Source organism: Manacus candei, unplaced genomic scaffold (assembly GCF_025592945.1).
Source record: "Manacus candei isolate 608988 ecotype Guabito, Panama unplaced genomic scaffold, ASM2559294v1 h1tg000014l, whole genome shotgun sequence".
Classification (NCBI taxonomy): domain Eukaryota; kingdom Metazoa; phylum Chordata; class Aves; order Passeriformes; family Pipridae; genus Manacus; species Manacus candei.
The window spans coordinates 40,860,785-40,880,212 of NW_026138062.1; the positions used below are offsets into that span (position 1 = coordinate 40,860,785).

General features: G+C 36.5%; 1 protein-coding gene across 2 annotated transcripts in view; it reads left to right on the forward strand.

The window, feature by feature from the left end:
- Positions 1–19,428, forward strand: part of TRPC6 (transient receptor potential cation channel subfamily C member 6) — an 83,231-nt gene that overhangs the window by 31,337 nt on the left and 32,466 nt on the right. For both annotated transcript variants that reach the window (XM_051780177.1, XM_051780178.1), the window contains exon 2: positions 18,310–19,084. In XM_051780177.1, the coding sequence (XP_051636137.1) occupies positions 18,310–19,084 (775 nt within the window). The remainder of the gene's footprint in view (positions 1–18,309; positions 19,085–19,428) is intronic.

Consider the following 19,428-nt stretch of genomic DNA (forward strand, 5'->3'; position numbering starts at 1 on the left):
ACAGTTTTTATAAGGAACACTGAGTAGTCATACCTTTACATCTGTTGTTTCCACTGTTTGCACTTTATTTCATCTTTCCTTTTTATTCAGTATTGAAGCTATTTTTAATTTACTCTGAATTCTTTAACTGTTTCTGTAAATTTTCTTGTAATGGGTGATAGAAGTCTATTCTCTTCTGCATGATTTTTTTCAAACTCTTATAATGCCTTTCCTTTTCCCCCAACAGTCTTTTTTCATTACTGTCTAATGTTTTGAGAAATAGAAAACACAATACCTAAAAACATGCAGACCTCATAAAGAAAGACGTGAGATAATCCACCTTATTCTACATAAAATTTTTAACATACTTCTCCTAGTGCCAGGCATTGCACATCTTTAAGGGGACACAAAAGGTGCTTCAGTAGGAAATTAATCTGTTCTGAAAGTAGAGGTGGCACTAAATGGGTCTGGTCACTTTTTTGGATAGCTGAACTAGTTTGTGTACAATGAACTTGGACCAGATGCTTCATATCACTATTATTTACTCAAAGGTAAAACATAAAGTATTTTTAGAAAAAAGGAAAGGCTCACTCTTTACTTACAGGAATTCTTTATTTAGGTCACATAAAAAGGAGTGGGAAATTTTATACACACATTTTATATGTATATTCATTTATACACAGTATAAATGAAATGTGAATAAGAAAAGTAGTTTTATCTGTTTCCAAAGATACCACTCTAGGTTCAAGTTGCAATGAGACTTGTGGTAAAGTAAGGAAAGGATAACAGTTACACCAGACACAAGCTTCCTTCAGCTGAATTCAGCACACCTCTAGCGGATTAGAATTACTTTTTCTGCTGAGATAATCAGATACTTATTTACCCCTTAGTATTAAGTACTGGAATGCTTTCACTTTGGTTTTTGGAGAAGAGATCATTTTCCTGTTGCTTGTCTTGTATGTGGAGATGTTAAGTGTCTGTAGAAAAGTTTTCTTCAGGCAGTGTGCAGGTAGTATGTGATGAGATTTTGTTTATTGATGTAATAAAGTTTAGACTTTTGAATAGTGACTTTCTCTGCTTACTACAAGAAAAAGCAATTCAGGATGAACCTGGACTAGTGAACAGCTTGACTAATGTTGAATAAGCAGTTGAATAGGTTATTAGATAAACAACCCAGTACATTTGCTTAATATTCTTTATCAGTGTGGAACTGAAGTATTGCACAAACTCCTAGAGTAAAATGACAGGATTTTTTTTTCTCATTCTCTCCTACTTTATATTCCACTTTTTTATTTTGTTATTTTGTGATTGTTATTCATTATGTCTGACATCCACTAATTTTTCTGCATGTAAAAACCAACGTACCAATGAACCAATGAAAGTCAAAGCTCAGCGCTCAGCAAGGAGGTGGAGTGGCCACTCCACTGACTCCTGCTGCAACAAAGTCCTCTGAGTGGTACTCTTCTCCTTAGGAGAAGATTTCTAAATATTTTAAAGCCTTTTTGATGACAGTTTGTGTGAACATGATTACCTTACTTCCCAGTCTTTTACATTTTTTCTGAAGTTGTGAATTTATTTTCACCAAAAACGGCTAAAGCATATTTATTCCTGAAAGACCAAGACTCACACAGATTTTAGGTAGAATTATTGTTTGTATTCAGAGACAGATTTTTAGTACAATACGGAGAGAAATCTCCTCCTAAGCAGAACAGAGATGGAGACAAACAGCAGTGGTTTAGTTGTTCTCAAATACAATTTGAGCCTGAAATACTTCAGTGCACCTTTTACTTACAGAGGCAATTTCAAACTGATTCTTTTCAATCTTCATATATCTACTTCAGCTCTGTATCTACAACAATGGCATATTCATGAAGTATATTCAGGATGATGGTGGGTAAAATAGGGAATTTGCATCAGGAAGACCCAGCTAGGGACCTGTCATATTCTGATTCCTTTGTATCACCAGTAATCTGTGAAAGCTCAGCCAAAAACAAGAGCAAGAAAATTGAATGCTTTAAAAGGAATGGGCAGTGGATGTATTCTTTTATAAGCTTAATTAAACAGTCTTCAAAGTTAATTGCTTGAGGTGGTTAGTAAATCTAATGAAGAATAATGATTCCCCTTTTTACTCTGCAGAAAAAGTAATGACTGGGTTTAATATAATACCCATGTTATTACTTAAAAAAGTATCAGTAGTGCTAGAAGATGACCTGCTCTTTGTACAGGTTTAGCACTGTTTGCTATAAAATATGTGAATGGAAATTTGGCATTCTTGAAAGTGGAAAGTAAATCCAAGCTTTTTGTGGCAAGTCCACCTAAACTTACAGCTTGTGTTCTGCCTGTGGTATTTCCAGGTCTTGTACTTCAATGGCCATCTTTCATTCTGTTGCTGAAAAGAATGGTTTGGTTTGTGGGAAAGCAACTATATGCACTGTGCATGACTATAATATTTTAATTTGATAAATTGTTTGTTGTGTGAACACTGTGAAGTTTCTATGGTTTGAGGAATTGGAGAATCCCTGAAAATAAATCGTCTACTTATCAATAGCCAGGAGAGTTTGAAAACAAGGGAGTATACCTTGTTAATTTTCTGAAGTCCTTTCTAAGCACCATAAAAATGTTGCACGAGATAAGTGCAACATACCTTAGAGTTAGCATATTTATGTTTCCTAAATAACTTGTCAAGATTCCTTGCTGGAGATTATGAGCTGTGGTAAAACGCTGTTGAATGAAAGATGAAATAGGATATTGGTTCATTGCCAGGAGCCAGATAACAACCATAGACGAATCTTTTCCTAATGGAAAGGAGCTAAGGTTGGAGTAATCCAGCAGCTTGTTCCTATCACAAGACAGATTTTATCATACTGCTTGTCTTCTCTCTGTCCCAGAGGTGAAAGACAGTTGAAGAGTGGTAATAGCACAGAGAGGAGAGACAAACACTGTCCTACATCATGAAAATAATTGTACTATGTGCTCTGGGAAAGAAAACATATCATCTGTATTTTAAAGTATCAGAAATAGAAATGGTAGATGATCTTTTTTTCTTCCCCAAAAATATAATTGATTTCAATTGTTGGAGTTTAGGTGTAAAACCTCTATATTTATTTCTTACAATTACAAGGCAAGAGATTTTGAGCCCTGATTACCCAGGTAGATTGTTTTCTGTCTACCAGAATCCGGTGTATCTCCATGCACTGTTTGTGCAACTTTTTCTCTGTGTATATTCCCTGGGGAATTTCTAAGTAGGGTGCCTTTTCTGCGTGTTCTGGTTTGGTTGATTGTTATTAACAGTTATTTTCTAGGCTCAAATCATGTAAAGTGCAGCCCATCACTGCCTTAAATACCTTTGATGTTACACACAAAACGAGAACCCAAAGTATTGGGAAAAATGGTGCATTGTTTTTCATTTTTTTTCTAGTATTTTAGTTTTATTGCATATTATTATTTCAAAACAATTAATTAATATCTGCTGGCAGGTTTTGAATATGGATAAAGTAGGTGACAATATTGTCTCTAATATTGTCTCTGTTGGTTTAAAAATAAATGAAGGAGTTAAGAAAGGGCTTGGGAAGAAGCATTTCACAAATGAGGTTAATTATCACATGTCAGTAAGCAGAGTACAGTTTATGAAAAAAAAACCCAGCAGAATGAACAAGGACTGGTAAAAAGGCACTGTTAAAATAAACTGAAGAGAAGCAATGCTAGCAAGTGTCTGAAGTTTCTCTGCTTTTAAAATGTCTTCCTGAATGTGGCAGCATTACAAGCTGAAGTGAAATTAATTTTTAAACAGATTCAGATAGCAACTCTACTACTATCAGAATGCTAATCCCCTTAGGACATCCCTTCATATCTGAAGCATGACTTAAATATATCCTTCCCCAGCATTGCTTGAGTTTTCGCTCTGCTTTCCATTTTTCTGGTCAATGATATTCAACCAGGACCTTTTTTGTACCTCTGTGCAGTTTCCACAGTTCTTCCTATTCTACCAAGCAAAACAGAATACTGCATTAAGTGCTGTTACTAAAGGCTGCTAAGTTAGGCTTTTCCATTGTTTCACAGATTTAGGCTGTCTTTTACATGCTGCACCTACCTACAGTGTTCAGCTGTGGCCATCTGGAGTCTTAACCCGTGTGGTTCCACAGTTGGGATTTTGCTGGAGCTCATAAATGCATCACATTACTCAAGGGTCCTACCTTTTCAGCCCTTATTCTTTGCTTTGGGGAATATGAGCTAGTGACTATGGATTGTATCATTTCCCTGACTGCAGACAGCCTGAAACCATAGCTCCAGTAAGTATGAACTGCTCAGTTGCCTTAAATTAGATATCTGAAGTTTCCTACCTTTATTTCAATATTACCTGGTCCCAGCAGCATTAAGCTTTACACACAGTAAAGCACTATTAAATGGGATTAAATGTACCTCACTGAACCCCCATGTAGTTGCCTCTTGTGTTTTTTCCCTCTAAAGGTCAATATATACCATGCAATGTATGTTTCATTCATTATGGTGTGTACTATTCAGAAGAGGGTAACTACTTTTAGAAAAAGGTTCTGACTGTGCTGTCCGGTACTTTAAAGGACTCAAAGGACTCGAAGTTCAAACTAGAGTTGGAGAACACAGGGAAAGATTTTCCTCAGCTGCATTTTTTGCAGCTAGTTCCTCTTGTAGATGGAGATTGATCATCAGAACTGTGAGGCTTTACATCTTCTCTAGCTGTGAACCATAGTTGTATAAGATTTTACAAAGGCAAGAGGAGTGGGATTTAGAGGATGATAGATGATGGCATAGTTCATCAATGTTTCTGCAGAGTTCATAGGCTGTTACTTCAGCTTTGAGAGCTCATGCTGTTGAACTTTAACATTTCAACCCTGGAACTTACTGATGAAGAATGGACTGCTACAGAGATAATCAGTTAATGGTTGATCCCCCATCTTTCTGATACATTGTACTCAGATGTTAGGGTCTTTTAAAGCTATTGTTTAATTTCAGACATTGATGATTATTAGAGAGGAACCGAAATCAAGAGCATCTGTCTGAAAACTTGAGTTCTTCAAATTCTCCAGAAACATTGCAACTCAGGACAGTTTCTAATCCTTACATTTATTTACACTAATCTCTTGAGTGTATTTTTTTCTCCTAGGTGTGAAGTGATTTTTATAAACGTGAATCCATTAACCTTAATTTACCACTATACTAAATCAGATTCCATGTCTCTCTGATAGATTGTGGCTTTAGAGGAGCAACACAAATGTAATTTTGTATATATATGTAAAAATATATAATATATAATATATAATATATAACATATATAATATATTATATATATGTAATTTTGTCTGGTATATAGATGTAAGTTCATGTTGCCTAATTTGATAATCTTTATCCATACTCAAGTTTACATAACAAAATGTTCATACAAAAATGAATGTTTATTAAGCTACATTGTTACAACATGTACACATCTATGTGATACTTAAAAATAGTAAATTTATTGGCCTAGCTCAAAAGCTATTCCATTCCTGGTCAGAGAATAAGAAAAGAAACAGTCCTTTGAAGAGTTTTTCTTTTTTATGAGGCACAAATAGGAAAGCTGTCACCTCTCAGGATAAGCTCAACAGCCTTAAAACTGTAGAGAATATGCCAATGCTATGTACTTGTAGTGGGCTCTCCCTGGATGAATGGTAGGTTCTTACCCAAGTCACTCTGTCACTGTCATCCTCAGCTGGATGAGAAAGAGAAAATATAACAAAAGATTCGTGGGTTGAGGTAAGGACAGGGAGATCACTCAGCAATTACTGTCACCATTGCTGATGGGCTTGACTTTGGCCAGTGGCAGGTCTGTCTTGGAGATGGCTGGCATTGGTTCTGTGGGACATAAGGGAAGCTTCTGGCAACTTCTCACAGAAGCTAACCCTTTGTCCCGCCTCCCCACTATCAAAACCTTGCTACACAAATCCAGTGCAGTGCTCTTTGCTGCCATGGGGATCAGAGCAGATTATAACAGAAGCTGTTAGAGTCTGCAGTAGGCTATGCAAACAGCTACGGGCATGGGAGTACATTTACTGAATCTTTCTGCCCACTATAAAGGATTCAAAAAACAAACTACTAATTTTTCTCAGTTCTACTTCTGGTTCAAGAAAACCTTTTCAGTCAGGAACCTATACATAATTATATACATGATTAGATATGCACATGATTCTGCATATAAAAAGATATATAAAAGGGGTAAATTACAGACCTCACAGTATCCTTTCTCCAACAGAGGCCAAAAGCAATGTCTAAAAGAGATTATAAAACCAGTGAAGACAAAAAGCCATACTTCCCTACCTTCCTGCAGTTTACTGCTGAGATACTTCAGAGACTTGGTATTTAATCCCAGCAGTGGATTTCTGTTTGCTGAATTTGTTTAGTTGCCCCTTGAACCTATTGTTAGCTTTTAGCACCTGTAGCATTGTGTGGCAAGTTCCCCATATTAACTGCACCGTATGGGGTTGCACCTCCTTTGGCTTGTCTTGAACCAGTTATCTGCTAATTTACTTGCTACTCTCTTTTCTTCAATTTCTTTTGTAGGGAAGAGTTACAGACTGTGCTTGTTCTTGTTACTGGAAAAAAGAAAATGGAGAATGGGCAGTATAAGTCATCAGTGCTATTTGAAAACATGTCTATGTGTGGTCAAAATCAAAGAAGGAGCGGCAGAAGGAAAATACACACTATAGAAGCATAATCTTGCATTGCCAGATAATTTTAAATACATTGTTCTTTCAGTTCATTTGCATATGCTCTCTAGAGAGAAGGTGTGTGTATGCATGTGTGTAAATGGGGCTTTGCTCTTTATAAGCTCCTGACAGATCTCTTGAGTCCTCCATAGCACTTCAGTAGTTACCTTAAGATGACTCAGAGGTTTGAGCAAGAGAGCTGTGCATGAGCAGTCCTTGGGGCAGAGAATCAGAGAAGGGCACTGACTGCAAGCATCTTGTTTGTGAACTATAGACAGTGAGCAGACAGTAAGGCATTAAATGTTGAGAAAATAACCTGGACCTTCTGAACACATAGGTTTCAACCTGCTTTCTGTTTAGGATTCACTGAAACTAGAGATATAGTTGCTTTCAGGGTTGCTTTTTCAGGTTTTTCAGCTGAAGTACCACTATTACTGATTTAAATATAAATAATATGCCCAGGTTCTGTTTATATGGTTGTGACATGGGCAAGCACAAACCAGAGCTTGATAGACAAAATCCACATGCAGTTACATTGTCTGTTCTGTTGTTCACCTGTCTTCTAGGTCATCTATCTAGTCACTTCATCATCATCGTAGATAGATCACTTGATGAGTGAATGAAAAATATTGATTGAAAAAAAACCCCAATTTTTTGCATCATAGCCTATTGTTCTGAGAAACAGCTCAAAATGGGGTAATTCAATGTACAAAGGGGGAGCACAAGAAAAACACAAAGTTGTACTAAGCAACTTGGTAGACAGTACTCTTCATGGTACAGACCAGTATTACTGTAGATGTTTGTTAGGTAGCATTAGTCTATAGATTTCCGTATACTTTAGGGTGACCTTAACAGGCACTGTCACCACAAGAATCAAGTATCCCTCTCTTCTTGCTCCCTGACACTGATTCCTGTCCTCACACTACCCCCCACCATGGTCCAATGCAAGGGTTTGCATCTATATAATAAACCAGGTTGAAGATCTGAGCTTAGAGTAAGCACTGTTTTGGTTTTTCTTTTTGGGGGGGGGGGCATGGATGGGTGTTTATTTCAGAAAGGTTATTATTCATTTAGATGAGTTCCCTGATTGGGGTCAACATGGAGATGCCCCAGCACTTCTGTCAGAATATCGAATGACACGATGCGACAGTAGCAATGAGCAACCAAAGCACAGCACTGTGTTGGGAGTGTTTCTGCAAGAATGCACATGAAACATCATCCTGACCTAATTTACTAAGCAGTTAGCAAAACTACTGCACCATGTAAATTGTGACAGTACAGGAATTGACCTGTTAAGTTGAATAGAAATTTATTTTAATCCTTGTGAAGATAAAAAACAAAGAAATTGCATTTGTCCCTCAATCTCTATGGGATCAACATTTTGTGTAACAAGTTTTGACTTGGATAAATAAAACATTGAACCTTGTCTGTAATTTTTTGTTTGAAAGATAGTTTCTCTTTAAGAATCTTAGAGTTTCCAACAGGGGAGTTGCTTGTATATAATAAAATTTTGCTTTATTTTTATCAGTTTTAACATTGGTACAAGTATCCACACTCTATTTTAAGTGCTTTTATTTATAACCAGTGGGACACAGCACTAAAGCACGTGCTACGTGGTAGTGTAATGTTCCAATGATCTGTGAGAGAAATGGGTTTTGCTTTTGTTTGAACTTCTTGTCACTTTGTTCCTAAGGAACTCAGAGAAAATAACAAGGGATATGGTGTTGATGTCTGCTACTTCATTACTAATGTAATAATGTTCTGTTTATAGAGGCATGTTTGTCATAGACAACCAGCTGTGTTTGTGTTACAGCCATTATATTGATTGTGATCCTTCTAACTGAACAAAGTTTTAGCTTCATTTAAAAAAACGTGACCTATTAGCTTTGGTGATTTAATCTACAAGTCGTTGAGAATAATCTTATGATAGTAATAATGATAGGAGTTATGGAAATTTCAGGGGAGGAACTTATATGAACTAGATGTACCTTTTCAGGGGGCCCATATTTAGGTAAACAAATGGAACTTAAATTGCCATCTCAGATGAAGTCAGACTTTGAATTTTTAGATTGCTAACTGCAGTAGCTTATTAACACAGAAACCCCAGTGATCCGTAATGGAAAGGAGAAGCTTGCATGAGGCAACCAGTCACCTAGCAATTGTTATCTACAGTAGTCTTCCTAATAGCTTATAGTGAGGTGAGAAATGAAAGCCTTTAACTCACCAGAGATTGTGAACACAGCAGACTGCTTGCACAGCACCTATACTGTACAGTATTAATAGCTCTGTAAAAGACGGCTTAAAATGGACAGCAACTGCTTAATTAGAAAACTGAGTTTCTGAAAGGGGAAATAGTTCCAGAACTAACAGAAGTAACCTCAAAAAGAATCATCAGCTGCAATAGCTGCAATGACAAAGCGAGACATTAGAATCATAGAATCATAGAATCAATTGGGTTGGAAAAGACCTCTGAGATCATCAAGTCCAACCCTTGGTCCAAATACAGTCCATTGCCACATTGCCAGAAAACTGAGGAAGGAACAAGGCATAGGACATTAAATTTACAAACATACAAGCTCAGATAGACCTGTACAAATTGTTTTTAGCCCCAACTCCCAACACATATAGATATGTGCAGAATTGAATAATTATTTACTTCATCTCAAAATGTCTATGCATAAGACTGTAGGAATACAGAATTTAACATAACCCTTAGAATATGCTGTAAATGGGATACTTCTGTAAAAGCCTGGTAGTGAAGACTGTGATGTACTTTAGATTTTCCAAATAAAAACTACAAATTAACAAAGTAGCTAGCTGTTAATTTATGCTAAACTCATACTTTGTATTTCATTTACTCCTAATTTTTCTATTATTTCCCCAGTCTTGTAGATAAAATACTAACTTTAACTTGAATTAGTAAGACTGCTTGATCTTTGTTTCACTGTTTTGAAACCAGTAAAGTACCAGAAGGGTAGAGGATGTAACACCAGCTATGCGGTGGGTACCAAAAGGAACTTCCTGGAGAACATGTAAGGAATTTGGTACTATACGTTTTTGCTTGAGATGCTGAGTCTGGCAGGAGACAGTAGTGTTATCAAGTACCAAGCTTAGTAAGGTGTTCCCTCTGGTGGGCACACACCAGTATTCTTTGCCACACTCTGCAAGAATCACTCCAGAAAAACAAACTGCTTCCTATCTTTAAACAACCTCAGAGTAACATATTGATCAAATAAACTGTGAAAATAGGCAATTACACTTAAATTAAAGTGTGTTTTAAAAGATGAATGCATTCAGCTTTTTTTACAGTTGAGGAAAAATATTTGAGCAGGTATTAGAAAGGAACTAACTTTGCAGACATAGCTAGATACAATTCTGAGCATGATCAACTACTGGAAAATAGGAATTTAGTTTTTCAGCAATGATACTAAAATTAGGCTTCAAATGTTATATTTAAAGTTTATTGTCAAATGTTTTCAGCAGCCGACATGAAATTATGCATGTGCTCAGATACAACGTGATCTTCAGACCTACAAGATTCAGCCCCATAGTATTTTATGGAATTTTCCATGATTTTAAGGCTTAAAATTATAGTAATACTGAAAGAAAGGGATAATAAAAGAAAAAGATGTCTTTTGACGCTCCATACTATGCAGTCTCAACCCATTTCTTCACTTCATCTGCCTTACCATCCTATGCTGTTTAATCTGCTCTGTTTTCTTTCCCTTGCAAGTATGGTGTATAAAAGTCTCTGAGCTGGTAAAACACTCTCTTCTTTTTTATTTTTAGGAAAGAATTTAAAATCTCATCTCTCTGTTTAAAAGCTGCAAGCAATCAGAGTGCTCTTTTCTTTGTTGTTTCTGATAAATCTCCTTTAGGCAGACTCACTTACACGTTTCCAGGTTACCTTTCCTCCTTGGGCCATTTTTCTCCAGACACTGTTTCTGTAATCATTTCCCTTAATATTTCTGTTTACTTGTCATTCTCATTTCAGTGGTTAGCAGCTACTGGTTTTATTACTCGAGGGTAAAAATTATGGTGAATGAATGACAAGTGAAATGAGCCTGTGAAGTGCTTGTTTGCCTTATTTTGGGTGCTTTGCTGCACCAACCATTAGATAACCACTAACCTACTTTCCAGGAGAGAGAGAAAAATCTTCTGTTATTTCCTGAAGAAAATGTTTGTCAGACCATTACCCTTTCAGATTCACAGACTGTGATTGATGAAAGACTCTCTAAAACATAATTGTTTTAATTGCTTCTGTATAAAAGCTTTGCACAACATAATCAATCAGCTTGGAGAAAACACTTCTCAGCAGTCTGTAAACAAAAACCTTTGACAGTCCAGGTCTCAGAAGAGTCTCCAGGACAGTCGTAGAAGACACATCAGTTTCCACCAAAATTTCAAATAAAAGTCTTAAAGAGGACATATTTCGTACTTTGTGTTGGATGTGCATCTTCTGATAAAAGCCCCATGTGAGTAAAACTACTCTTATATGTACTTTTTGTCTGCTACAAAATTAAATACTTAAGAGATGTTCATTACAGGGTTTTCTTACTTCTAACACAGTCACTGTCACTGATTATTTGTAAATTTTATTGTAAATGTCCAGAGACAGTTTTCACTTGTTACTTACATCCCACTTACAATTTACTACCATATTCTAAGGGTTAAGGGGGAATCATGGATCCTCATGCAAAAGGATGGAAAATCTAAGCATTTTCAGGTACTTGTTTCAAGATGTTCCCTGTCTTTATATTTAGAATTTCAGTCTAATCTTCCTTTCTACAGACTGTCACTTTCTGTCCCATAGCATGGAATTGTATAGAGGTTGAGACCACGTGTCTGTCTAGGCTCTCATCCTATCTCTGGTTGGACTAAGTATATATTACTTAATTTTATATATGCAGCTATTATTTTATAAAGCTCAATTAGTAATTTTATAAAATACATGTTTTGGAAATTATTTATAATATATTTATAATATGTGTATAATATATCTGTAATACATTTATAATATTATGCTTCCTACTTCTAGCTAATTTATTCTTGCATGTTTGGTGCTGATGGTCTTGTTTGGTATTACTTCTTATCTGTTCTCCTAGCTAATTACTAATTATCGACAATTTACCAACAGCATATGAGAATTAAATTTGAAAATTATTAATTTAGTTTACATTGGTATTTTTTCCTTTTTTTGTAAAAACAGGTTCATGGCCTTTCAAGTTTTACGGAAGCTTGCGTACATGGTTGGTTGAGAAGTGATTACTAATGGTTTCAACATTGTTTCAGCTGTGTACTTGAGTTTGAACAAGGAGTGGATACTATTGTCACACTGATTTGAAAATCACTGGCTGATTTTCAAAATTCTTGACCTTCACAAGATGGAGGAGTTTGTGATTAAACCAGTATACCAACATAATTCTACTTTATTTAGTTTGCTTTGAGAGTATTTGTCCCTCTGACTTTTTTTCTTTAGAATTCTGCCCCCTTATCTACTTGCTTGCTTCTAACCTGTAGATTTGCATTGCTGGCAGTGTACATGAGTACATATTTGTTTTCTCTTCATGAGAACTACAGGCTTTACGCCTTGTTTTGCATTAATATACTCAACTAAGGGACTTCAGTGTAGTCTCTTACTAAAGCATGGTCTTTATAGATAGAACCAAAGCTGGATTTTGGGAGTTTGTGTGTTCTGATTTCCTGAGAAGTTGTATAGTCTTCTTCTAAAGCTAATAAACTTCTGAAGGGAAGCCAAACCTCGAGTTTAAGTGTTTTAATGGAGTATTCTTATATGGTAAGTTTAGAGCATAATAAACTCTTCTCTGTGAGTACAGGAAGAAGAGGAGGAGCTGCCCTGTTACTATGCAAGATTTTTCAGCTTCTAGCAGCTGCTGCAAACTCTTCTAAAAAGTATTTTACTTTGGATTATAGTGCTGTGGATGCTCACAGTTGTTTCCCATGTCCAAACTTTCCCAGCTCCACAACTGTTTGTAATGACAGTCTACGTCCTCAAAGGGAGTTCAGGGTCAAAATCAGATCTTCCAGCACAGTTCTTTCAGTTCATAATCCCAAAACTCACTGTCTGACACCTGATTAAGGAAACTGAGCAAAGGCAGTAGACATCTGTGGCTCACAGAGGAATTGTGATGCCTAAATGATTTCTTGGATGTAAGTCCACCGGAGAGATAGCTAAAGACACACCACATAAAAAACAAGGTGTCTAATCATTTTACTGCAAACACTGACACAAGGGATTACTGTATTTTAAGTTTAGAAAGTTCTACTCAGACAGGTTTTTGTTCTATGGCAGATTTAACTGTATGGATGTAGCAGGAAAGGAGATGAGCTTAATGTAGCTCAGCAAAATAAAGGTTGAGAGAAGATATGATTACTGTGTGTTTGTTGTAGGTAACCACTGTCAGGGGAAAGTGGGGGAAAGTGCTACTTAATTTGAATAAAATAGATCTAAATTGATGATTTTTAAATTTTTGGCTGAAAACTAGATAATTCTGAATACTTCAACAGTCAAATTCAAGATTAGCCTTTAAGTGGGATTAGTGAGAGAAAATAAAATTTCAGCAAGACAGCAATTTCCTTTGAGACGGAATCTGATATTTTAATGAGAATTGTTTGAGGTGGTATCTGTACTTGTAAGGACTTGACTCCATCATCCTTCTGTGCTCTATATTGCTGCTAAAGTCTACTCATTAAAGTAGGCCTTAATCTCACCAAATCGCTGATTAGATAAAATTCATTTTGAAACAATGGAAAAATATAGGTGCTCAATTTAAAGAGGAGGTAGAAGAAATGTCTCTCCTTTATATACGGAGAAGATCAAAATGACTAATTTATACTTGAATTGTACCGATCCTGTGGTAGAAATGAGATGGGTACCATCCTGTATAATTGACAAAATCAATCTTATTATGCTTAAAGTGGCAAATACAGTAGAGAATGTGTGACCTCTGCTGCTCTCTTGCATTTAATTTCTTATTTTGTAGAACTCATTCCTGTAATATGATATCCAAAATGCTGACACTATTCCAGGCTTGGTTATACTGGCTCTTTGGTAGTAAGTACAGTCATTTAGACCTTATCTGCCCAAAAGTGCATTAATAGTCTGTTGCAACCAAACGTTAAAGTCTGGGAAGGATGAGGTTTCAAATGGCTTTAAGACTTACATGGTCACCATCTGTGACAATAGATGGTAACATGGGCATCGTTTTAATAAAAAATGGACTGGAAGGAATTTAGTAATGTTGAAATAAATGTAAGAACATCAGAATACAACAGGACTGAACATAATCTTTTGGATTGTCAAATTCCTTTCCCTGCTCTTGGAGGCAATCAAGTATCATATAAAATTTAGTTTTCTTTATTACAATTAAACATATTTATGGTCTCATGCTGCAAGAACCAGTTTTCATTACAGACCATTAACTTTAATTAACTGTAATTATAAATGGACAAACCAGGAAATTTATTTCATACCTATAAAATATATTGATGCAAGGAAAGTGGATTACGCTGAGATTCTAGAAGTGTGCATCAGACGTGCATTACAGTATACATGTCCAGCAAACAATGCAAAAATCTATTTCTTTCTGCAATAGGTTCTAATCCAGAAGATGAGCTACTATCTAAGGAATGTATATACTCAATCCTCCATTTAAGCAATGATTTTCTTCTAAATGTATGCAAGGAAAGGGGAAGTACTACTAGATGAAGCTAATTCTAAGTATTCTTCACTATTGTTTTGATAAATCATACTGAATGTATTGCTAGAATAGACATATAATCTGTTTCCATTATTTAAAAAATTAAACAGAAAGTGTTTAATGAAGTGCAGTTTTTGTCTGTGTATTGAGTCAGTTCACCACCACAGGTTGATTATTGCGGGTGGACCCAGTGACAAAGGACACAGGTGAGACTGAGGTACTCAGTGCTTTCTTTGCCTCAGTTTTAAGCACTGCAGTCAGTTGAACAATGTGAGAGACTGCAGAAAATGATCACTGGTTCAAAACAACTAAAGTGAGGGTGGTGGGGTAGGGCAGGGCAAGTTCTGTGTAGGTGGGATGGTGCACTGCTTCACAACCCTCCCCTGGAGCCTCTAGTCCAGCCCAGAAAGGCTAATAGCCACTGGCACACCGAAAACCCCACCTGAGGGGAGGGCCCCAAGAGACCAGAGCAGATAAAAGCAATTGTGCAAGTATACATGTGTAATGTCCCTATTGTCTTGGATTTTATACCAGCTGAGACCACACTGGAACCAAGACAGTAGCTACATCTTTCCCTTGTCTCTCTCCTTCTCCCTTTTTTTCCTCTTCTCAAAATCTGGGTAACTTAAAGTTAAGTGGGTTAGAGTTTATTAAGTCAATGCTTTGTGAAATGGTTTATTTTGATTGAATGTTGCTTTAGAATTTGCCAAGTGCCCTTATTTTTTATAGTTTGCCAGTAAAAAGTTTGTCTTTTAACCTCCTGAGTCACATTCTTCCTTGCACCTGCCTCAGGGAGTACTCAAGCCCCCTTTAAGAAACTTGCTGAGTGAGTTTGGGGCTTTGCAAATGGTGGGCGCCCATGAATTCCATTAGTCTTACATTTGCTTCTAGTGTGTTTTCAGAAAGCTTTTCTTACTGCTCTTCACATTCTTTGCTACTTTTAACTCCAGTTGAACTTAAGCTTTCCTAACTCCATCTTTGCATGCATATGTATTGTCTCACTGCTTCTGTCAAAAGTGAGAATCAGAAGGATAAGCAGTACAGTCATGTTATTATGAGTTCAGCAGATGTGAGGACTTTAGGCTATTTATCTGAGGGTAATATAAGCATAATGTATCTAGTGTTATGTTGATGATGTTAACCATGATACAGGCGGTTCCTTATGTACAAAGAGGTGGAGTTCCTGCTCTGAATCCTGATCTCATGTAAAGGTATCTCAGTTTGCCTTTACTGACTGCAGAAGTTTGAGAGATTGACCTCATTAAACTAAACTTAGTCTTAAATGCAGATCCTGTGAACTACAGAAATGGAGCACAGATAAAAAGCTATATGCTTTCTATTTTATATCCTGTATATATGTGTTGAATCTTGTAAGCTTGCTATATTTCACAATTCAGAGTATTTCTGTGACATCAGATTTGTTGAAAGTTTTAAAAGCAGTACAAAGTTTTTGTGTTCACGTTTTATCAATTAGTTCTTTTGCATTAGAGAAACTTTCATTTTTATCAATTAAGCTCTAAAATCCAACCATGTGTAGTTAAATTTGGTAGCAACATACATACATGTACAAGACACGTAACTACACTATGCATTATTTGTTTTTTCTTTAGCTCTCATTAATTTCACTATGAAAATGACTTTTTTTTTTTTCCCACACATTGCACAGTTTGGATAAACAATGGCAATGGTGAATGAAAATCAGTTCTGATCAGTTGATAAGCATCAACTTGATGTTTTTTTCCGAAAATTTTATGACTGTTACTCTGAGCCTCTTTTTTCTAGGAATCTATAAAACTCAGGAAACAGACAGCCCGGTTAAAACCCTTGGCTGTAGGATTAACTTAATTGGTGTAGTTAAGTTCTTTATTTTTTGAACACTGACTCTCTTACAGAAGTTAGGGAAGTTGTCTCCTTGTCTCCCTGTGGTGTTGCTATGGTCGTCTCTTAAGAGTTATTCAGTGCATAAATCTTAAAACCCATAAGGTTTGGAAATTTCCCCTTGCATTCTTTTCTCTTTCATTCCCCTCTTCCCTGCACCTTCATGCCTTTAGCTTCCTTCTCTTTCCTGACACCCAGTCAATTTTCACCTCATCTGTAGTACACTGTCATATTCTGTGTGTGAAAAAACTGTTCAGAACCACATTAGAGTCCTTTAAAGTATAATTCTGAAAACTGGAAACCCTGGTGTCTGCTTTCTCTGTTGTGATCTCTCCTGCGTAGCATTTCATCCCTGTTCCAATTTATGACACACATTTCCAGTCAAATAATTGTATATATAACAACAGACTGGCTTCTATTTAGTGAATCTCAGGTTTTGGCACCAATAATGTCATGAATGCCAGTAAAATTTTCATTCATTTAGTTTTCATGTTTTCTGTGAAACCTCTCCAAAGACTGTCTTTTCAACAAATATAAATATACTTTTTAAAATATCTGGAAATATGCATGGAAAAATTTCAGCCAACCATATAGCATATCCGTCTGTTAGACACTAGCATATATTCATGCTCTCTCATATGCTCTGAACATGTAGGAACTGAGACAGCCTTTGTAGAAATCTCAAGGAGTAGAAAATGGGATCTAACATGGTTCCATAACGTGAAATGACCGACATAGTGCAAACCAAGGCTGTAAACTTGCCATTGCAGCACAGTATTAGTCCTGTTACATTGACTGTTACTCTTGTCTGTTGAGATATATTCCACATTCCATACCTATTACTGTCTTACACAAAACTTTTCCTTCTATATGTAAGATTTTGGCAATTTGAAGCATTTGCAGTGCTGCAGAGAACTGTATCTCTGGAACTGAGAAGGCAAGAGGAAAAAAAAGGAAGTTTATACTAAAGTTAAATATAGACATTTAAATTCATATTCATTAGTAAGTAGTTAATGAATAAAATATTGCTCATGGTTAGTATTTTATGGGAAATACTGAATATAATGAAGTGTGTTTGAGCATATGCATGTAAAGAATCATTAAGCTACTATTCAATGAGAAAAAAAGATGAAGTTGTGGTGAATATTATGTAGTTTAGCAGAATAATTCTAAAAGAGAAAATTATTCACAACTGAATTTCTATTCAGGATTGGGATCTTAGTTGACCGAAATAATAGCAGTTGTGAATTGGATTTGCTTCTTGTTAAAGAGAATGTAACATACTTCATAGCATTCCTGAATAAACTTAACTTTGATATAGTTCCCTTTATGTTTTAATAATTAAATAATAATTAATGAAGTAATTAATAATTACTATAAAAGGTTAGGAATGGTTGAGGGTTTCAGTAGTAGCAGGCTGGACAACATTTCAGAAGTATTGTGAATCGAGAATCAGCAGGATGTGTTGGCAAGCTACTGAGTGAAGGAATAAATAGTATATCAAGGTTATGAACTGTAATAATGAAAAGGATGGTGGAGATGGGGAGTAGGAAATGTCAGACAGTGTAATTGTATGCTTTTATCTTGTCCAGATTCAATCTATGACTGAACATTCAATTATAGATGACAGAAAAACATCATCAGGGTGAATAGGAGAAACCAGAGCCCTGAAGTCCTGAGCAATCCCTCATTCCTAATCCTATGACTGCTGATTCCTTTCATCTTGTGGCTTGTTTTCACTCTGAGCTGTGAGGACAAAATAAGGAAAAAAGTGTAGTGTTAAATTATGATTGATTAGGGCTTTTTCTTCTTGTTGAATAAAGTATCTGGCTACTTATTCCAGGGCTGTGTAGTGACTGTGGTTACAAAGTGCATCAAAGTCCATGTTTCTGGTCTTCCTGATGCATTAAAAAATATGCAGAAGATAAAAGTTTAAAGTATTTGTATTAATTATTATTTAAAATGGATATACCCTTGCATAAAACTGAACTGATAATTTTTCTGTTTCCACACAGCCGAGGCAATGAGAACAGACTAGCTCTACGAAGACAGACCATTCTCCGGGAGAAGGGGAGGAGGCAGGCCAGTCGAGGGCCAGCATATATGTTTAATGACCACTCAACAAGTCTTTCCCTTGAGGAGGAGCGCTTTTTGGATGCTGCAGAATATGGAAATATTCCAGTGGTTCGCAAAATGCTGGAAGAATGTCCCTCCCTCAATGTGAACTGTGTGGACTACATGGGACAGAACGCTTTGCAGCTGGCAGTTGCCAATGAGCACCTGGAGATCACAGAACTTCTGCTGAAGAAGGAGAACCTGTCTCGGGTGGGGGATGCCTTGCTTTTGGCTATTAGCAAAGGTTACGTTCGGATAGTGGAAGCCATCCTAAACCATCCCGCTTTTGCCGAAGGCAAGAGGCTTGCACTGAGTCCTAGCCAGTCAGAGCTCCAGCAAGATGACTTCTATGCATATGATGAAGATGGTACACGGTTTTCCCATGATGTTACACCAATCATTCTGGCTGCTCACTGCCATGAGTATGAAATTGTCCACACTCTGCTGAGAAAAGGAGCTAGGATCGATAGACCACATGACTATTTCTGCAAGTGCAGTGAATGCAATCAGAAACAGAAACATGACTCTTTCAGCCATTCCAGATCCAGAATCAATGCCTACAAAGGTCTGGCCAGCCCTGCTTATCTGTCTTTGTCCAGTGAAGACCCTGTAATGACTGCCTTAGAGCTCAGCAATGAGCTGGCTGTGCTTGCCAACATAGAGAAAGAGTTCAAGGTGAGTAGAGGGATACTGATTCTGACAGACACAGAATTGCAAAGTTCAGTCAAAGGTTTTTCTCCCATTCCTTGAGCAGCAAGAGATCAGCATTATCTTCATAAATCAGCACAATAATTTGGAAAAAGATATAATTGTTTAATCAATGGAATATTTAAATCTTTGGGAATGTCTTATTGCTGTGTGTTGAGCGTAATTCTTGATCCTTGTGTAGAATGTGCCAGTGAACTAATTTTCTACTTCCTATTAGGCAGGATAGTAAAGGAGGCCCTTCAAACCCATGCTGAAGCTGTCTTAGGGCAGGGGAAAGAGGAGACTAAAGTGGTACCCTTTGGTACTGTTTG